We start from the raw sequence: 6,152 nt of genomic DNA on the forward strand, positions 1-6,152 counted from the left end.
AGCTCAGCCCTGGGGAGGCAGAGACAGGAGGGTCCCTGGGGCTCATTGGCCAAACACCCCAGCGCAACCAGGGGGACCCCACCTAAAAATAACTGGACGGGGGCTCTCAAGGAGGTCCTGACCTGGGTTCGATTCCCAGCACACACCTGGTAGCTCACAGCCACCTGTGACTCCAGTTCCAGGGGACCCGACGCCCCTTTCTGGCCTCCTGGGCACCAAACTCCCAGACAGACAACATACATATATACAAAAATAAAAATTAAAAAATCTGCCAGGCAGTGGTGGCGCATGCCTTCGATCCCAGCACTCGGGAGACAGAGGCAGACTAACCTGGTCTACATAGCAAGTTTGAGGCCAGCCAGAGCTACATAAGAAGACCCCAGAAGAAGCCTGACATAGGCCTCCTGCCTCCACATGTGGCTCACACACATGTGCACACACGTGCGCGCGCGCGCGCACACACACACACACACACACACACACACACACACACACACACAGAATATTTCTTCTCCCTTACCAAGAACGGGGTGGGTCACAAGGCCCCACCCTGGCTCCCCTGAGCCTGATCTCAATGACTCTGGTCACACGGTTCACGACAGGGTCACGCTGAAAAGATCATCAGAGCAAAGCAGTCTTGTGATTCACATCCAGAGGCCTAAACCCACCTTCGTCATGACACTTTTGGAAGACTTTCCTGGCAGGGCCTAGCTGGGGACAGGGGAGAGGGGGAGGGAGGAGGAGAGGAAGAAGGGGGAGTCCCTTTCCTTGGCCCCATGAGAGCCAGTTTCAATGTCAGGGTCAAGCCAGGGGACACAAAGTCAGGCAGATATTTTTAGGGATAGAAAGGTGTGACCAGTGAGGATGGGGAGGAGGGGGAAGAGGGGAGGGAGGAGGGAGGGAAGAGGGGAGGGAGGAGGGGAGGCAGACACGGGAGCACAGCATGGAAGTTGGCCGCTGTCCCCGGCCCTCTGGCTCCTGACTAATTTAGGCAAAAGGCTACTGAAGCTATTTGCAGCCTGAGAAACAGGTGCTCCCCACACACCCCCGGTGCTTGGGGGGCCTCCTCCCCCGGGGCGGCCTCTGGGCTGCCCAAACCTATAAAGGCGTACAGCTGTGTCAATGAGGCTGGGACTCGCTGGAGCAGCTCCCCGCAGGTCACAAACACCTGGGCTGCAGCCACCTCAGGACCAGTCCCCGCTGCCAGGCCCCAGCATGAAGCTCATCGTGGGCATCGGAGGGTGAGCCCCGGGCCCGGAGTGGGACCCTGTATGGGGAGGGGAAGGGCCCGGGGGCCCCGGGAGGGCAGCTGCCTGCTGCCGACGGTCAGTCTGCGTGAGGGGTGTGCGGCTTTGTGGTCACAGAGGGCACAGAGGCTGACCCCTGTACGGGCGCTGATTGTTTAAACCCCGCTGGGAACCTGGGGCGGGGCAGACACACGGACATCGAAGCCAAAGTGTCACTGAACAAGATGAAGACACCAGGTTTGTTTTATTTTGTTCTGGAAGCAAAAGGGTAGATCCGGGCCTTACGCACCTAGCGCAAGCCCTCAGTACTGGGCTGCGGGCCCAGCCCTCTTTTTACATTTTGTTTTGAGACGGGGTAACACTTGGTCACGCAGGCTGGCCCAGAACTGAAGACCCCCTGTCTTAGCCCCTAGCGGAGGTGACAGGGGTGTGGCTCCATGCCGGCCTAAGGTAGGACTTTTTGTATCCATTTACGACGGCTCTGCTTCCCCATGACTTCCATCACGTGGGTCCTGTCAGTACCAAGACCAAAGGCAGACGACCAGAATGGCTGAGGGTGACCTGAGTCTTGACCTACTGCCCTGGAGTCCCTCAGGCGAGGCCCCGCCCTGACCACGCCCCCAGCCCCTCACTGGAGGATTCTGGGCGGGGCCTCACCCTGACCACGCCCCCAGCCCCTCACTGGGGATTCTGGGCGGGGCCTCACCCTGACCACGCCCCCAGCCCCTCACTGGGGATTCTGGGCGGGGCCTCACCCTGACCACGCCCCCAGCCCCTCACTGGGGATTCTGGGCGGGGCTCCACCCTGACCACGCCCCCAGCCCCTCACTGGGGATTCTAGGCGGGGCTCCACCCTGACCACGCCCCCAGCCCCTCACTGGGGATTCTAGGCGGGGCTCCACCCTGACCACGCCCCCAGCCCCTCACTGGGGATTCTGGGCGGGGCCTCACCCTGACCACGCCCCCAGCCCCTCACTGGAGGATTCTGGGCGGGGCCTCACCCTGACCACGCCCCCAGCCCCTCACTGGGGATTCTAGGCGGGGTTCCACCCCGACCACGCCCCCAGCCCCTCACTGGGGATTCTGGGCGGGGCTCCACCCTGACCACGCCCCCAGCCCCTCACTGGGGATTCTAGGCGGGGCTCCACCCTGACCACGCCCCCAGCCCCTCACTGGGGGATTCTGGGCGGGGCTCCACCCTGACCACGCCCCCTGTCCATGTTTTTACTTTGCATTTTGAAACAGACTGGGCAAAGTTGTCCAGGCTGCCTTTGAACTCATGTCCATTCTGCTTTCTCAGCGCTGCGGGTGTAGACAGATATTTACCACCAGACCTAGTTTGTTGGGCTAATTAAGAAATACATTGCTTAGGCCAGTAGATGGCTCAGTGGGTGAAGCCTGATGGCTCAAGTTCAATCCCCGGTGGGAGGGGAGACTTGATCCCTGTAAATTGTCTTCTCACACACACACACACACACACACACACACACACACACACATGCAGACACACATGCATGCACAGATACACGCTCACATGCATGCACTCACACACACATGCACACACGCAGACACAGACACACGAATGCACAGACACACACGTGCACAGACACTCACACGCACGCACACACCACCCGTCCAGGCTGGCGCAGCCCAGTGGGGCGTGCTCAGGCCTCACGATGTGCCCTTGCAGCATGACCAACGGCGGGAAGAGCACCCTGACCAGCCGCCTCCACAGGGCGCTGCCCAACAGCTGCGTGATTCACCAGGATGATTTCTTCAAGGTGGCCGCCCGGGCGGGGGTGGGGCTGGAGGGGACGCGGGGCCGGGCGATCTCATCGGCCTGATGTCCCCGAGGGTCTCGGTCCCCCGTGCCCGGGACCCCTTAGGCTGATGGAGGCCTCGCTGTGGCCCATGACCTCGGTGCCTCTGCTTTCCCTTCTGTGCGGTGGGCTCAGCAGGGGGGCGTGACTGGCAACGGCAGGGAGAGTCCCCAACCTCCACCCGCTCGGGACCCCCAGCTCCCCCAGGCTCACCCGCTCGGGACCCCCAGCTCCCCCAGGCTCACCCGCTCGGGACCCCCAGCTCCCCCAGGCTCACCCGCTCAGGACCCCCAGCTCCCCCAGGCTCACCCGCTGGGGATCCCCCAGCTCCCCCAGGCTCACCCGCTCGGGACCCCCAGCTCCCCCAGGCTCACCTGCTGGGGACCCCCAGCTCCCCCAGGCTCACCCGCTCAGGACCCCCAGCTCCCCCAGGCTCACCCGCTCGGGACCCCCAGCTCCCCCAGGCTCACCCGCTCGGGACCCCCAGCTCCCCCAGGCTCACCCGCTCGGGACCCCCAGCTCCCCAGGCTCACCTGCTGGGGACCCCCAGCTCCCCCAGGCTCACCCGCTCAGGACCCCCAGCTCCCCCAGGCTCACCCGCTGGGGACCCCCAGCTCCCCCAGGCTCACCCGCTGGGGATCCCCCAGCTCCCCCAGGCTCACCCGCTCGGGACCCCCAGCTCCCCCAGGCTCACCCGCTCGGGACCCCCAGCTCCCCCAGGCTCACCCGCTCGGGACCCCCAGCTCCCCCAGGCTCACCCGGGGCAGCCCCAGAGGCTCCCAGAGGGCTGAGGGGGGCTGGGCGGGCGCAGGCCTAAGCCTCGGGGTCCTGTGTTTCAGCCCCAGGACCAAATAGCAGTTGGAGAAGACGGCTTCAAACAGTGGGACGGTAAGCGCCCCCCGTCGTCTGCCCATCCCCCAGCCTGTCCCCCCCCGTCTGCCCATCCCCCAGCCTGTCCCCCCCTCGTCTGCCCATCCCCCAGCCTGTCCCCCCCCTCGTCTGTCGCCCCATTCCATCTGCCCACCCACCCCGTCTGCCCACCCACCCCGTCTGTCCCTCCACCCCGTCTGTCCCTCCACCCCGTCTGTCCCTCCACCCCGTCTGTCCCTCCACCCCGTCTGTCCCTCCACCCCGTCTGTCCACCCACCCCGTCTGTCCCCCCACCCCGTCTGTCCCTCCACCCCGTCTGTCCCCCCACCCCGTCTGTCCCCCCACCCCGTCTGTCCCTCCACCCCGTCTGTCCCTCCACCCCGTCTGTCCACCCACCCCGTCTGTCCACCCACCCCGTCTGTCCACCCACCCCGTCTGTCCCTCCACCCCGTCTGTCCCCCCACCCCGTCTGTCCACCCACCCCGTCTGTCCACCCACCCCGTCTGTCCCTCCACCCCGTCTGTCCCTCCACCCCGTCTGCCCACCCACCCCGTCTGTCCCTCCACCCCGTCTGTCCCTCCACCCCGTCTGTCCCCCCACCCCGTCTGTCCCCCCACCCCGTCTGTCCCTCCACCCCGTCTGTCCCTCCACCCCGTCTGTCCACCCACCCCGTCTGTCCACCCACCCCGTCTGTCCACCCACCCCGTCTGTCCCTCCACCCCGTCTGTCCCTCCACCCCGTCTGTCCCCCCACCCCGTCTGTCCCTCCACCCCGTCTGTCCACCCACCCCGTCTGTCCCCCCACCCCGTCTGTCCACCCACCCCGTCTGTCCCTCCACCCCGTCTGTCCCTCCACCCTGTCTGTCCACCCACCCCGTCTGTCCCTCCACCCCGTCTGTCCCTCCACCCCGTCTGTCCCCCCACCCCGTCTGTCCCCCCACCCCGTCTGTCCCTCCACCCCGTCTGTCCCTCCACCCCGTCTGTCCCTCCACCCCGTCTGTCCACCCACCCCGTCTGTCCCTCCACCCCGTCTGTCCACCCACCCCGTCTGTCCCCCCACCCCGTCTATCTCCCCGCGCCCGCCCCGTCTGTCTCCCCCCACCGAGCCCTGTGATGTGGCCCCATCTGAACCCCACGGTCTGCCCCCCAGTGCTCGAGTCCCTGGACATGGAGGCCATGCTCAGCACAGTGCGCGCCTGGGTGAAGGACCCACGCAAGTTCGCGCGCGCTCACGGCGTCAGCCTCCAGCCCGGCGCCTCGGACACGCACATCCTCCTCCTCGACGGCTTCCTACTGTACAGCTACATGTAAGCCGGGTCCGCCGCGGCGGCCCCGAGAACCCGGGCGAGCTGGGGTCCCAGGCTGCACCTGGGAGACGAGGGGAGGGGCGCAGAGGGGAGGTCCGCTGACGTGCCCCTCCCCGGCCAGGCCCCTGGTGGACATGTACAGCCATCGCTACTTCCTGACCGTCCCGTATGAGGAATGCAAGCGGAGGAGGAGGTGGGTTGTGAGGGACACGGGGGTGTCCACGGGGCACGGGCGGGGCCTCCGCGGTGACCCCTGCTCTATGACCCCAGTGACCCCAGGAGCCCAGGGCCCCAGGCCTGGGCGCCGCCCACACCCACCCTTCCCCGGAGGGCGTGCAGGTCGGGGGTGCTGCAGCCACAGCCTGGGCCCGGGGCTGCGCCCCCCTCCCAGGGCCCGTCGGGGGTCCCGGGGCCTGCGGAGCACCGGCCTGCGCTGACGGCCGGCGCCTCCGTCTCTCGCTCCAGTAACCGCCGCTACACGGTCCCCGATCCCCCCGGGCTCTTTGACGGTCACGTGTGGCCCATGTACCAGAAGTATAAACGGGAGATGGAGCAGGACGGGGTGGACGTGGGTAAGCCGCAGGCCTGCGCACCGGCCGCCGGGAAGCCTGCGTCCGTCGGGGTCTGCCTCCCCGCCTCTCCCACGGCTCCCCACACACCCCTACCTGAGCCCGGCCCTGACCCAGGCCCTTTCCGGCTCCAGTTTATTTAGATGGCACGAAGTCCCGAGAGGAACTCTCCCGAGAGGTTCTGGAGGACATTCAGAACAGACTGCTAAACCGGTCCTAGCCAGATGCCGGAACCCGGGTGCGGCTCCAGACCCCAGGGGCCGTGAGGAGCAACCGGGCTGCGCTGCGCATGTTCCCCTCGGGGGGACCTTACATAGGAGGGGGTGCCCCCAACACCGGG

General features: G+C 66.4%; 1 protein-coding gene across 1 annotated transcript; it reads left to right on the forward strand.

Annotated features, from left to right (window-relative positions):
* The first annotated feature begins 1,094 nt into the window (after positions 1-1,094).
* Nmrk2 (nicotinamide riboside kinase 2) lies at positions 1,095-6,152 on the forward strand. The gene is made up of 7 exons (XM_052745708.1): positions 1,095-1,241; positions 2,938-3,028; positions 3,907-3,955; positions 5,087-5,243; positions 5,365-5,436; positions 5,709-5,815; positions 5,947-6,152. Exons 1-7 carry the CDS (start codon positions 1,123-1,125, stop codon positions 6,030-6,032), a joined length of 681 nt encoding a protein of 226 aa, XP_052601668.1. The 5' UTR covers positions 1,095-1,122; the 3' UTR covers positions 6,033-6,152.

Source organism: Peromyscus californicus, unplaced genomic scaffold (assembly GCF_007827085.1).
Source record: "Peromyscus californicus insignis strain IS unplaced genomic scaffold, ASM782708v3 Scaffold_1__1_contigs__length_55948999, whole genome shotgun sequence".
Lineage (NCBI taxonomy): Eukaryota > Metazoa > Chordata > Mammalia > Rodentia > Cricetidae > Peromyscus > Peromyscus californicus.

Coding starts and splice junctions, on each gene's coding strand:
- Nmrk2 (XM_052745708.1), top strand. CDS start 1,123: ATGAGGCTGGGACTCGCTGGAGCAGCTCCCCGCAGGTCACAAACACCT. Junction 1,242..2,937: donor CTCATCGTGGGCATCGGAGG/GTGAGCCCCGGG, acceptor GTGCCCTTGCAG/CATGACCAACGGCGGGAAGA. Junction 5,816..5,946: donor GCAGGACGGGGTGGACGTGG/GTAAGCCGCAGG, acceptor TTCCGGCTCCAG/TTTATTTAGATGGCACGAAG.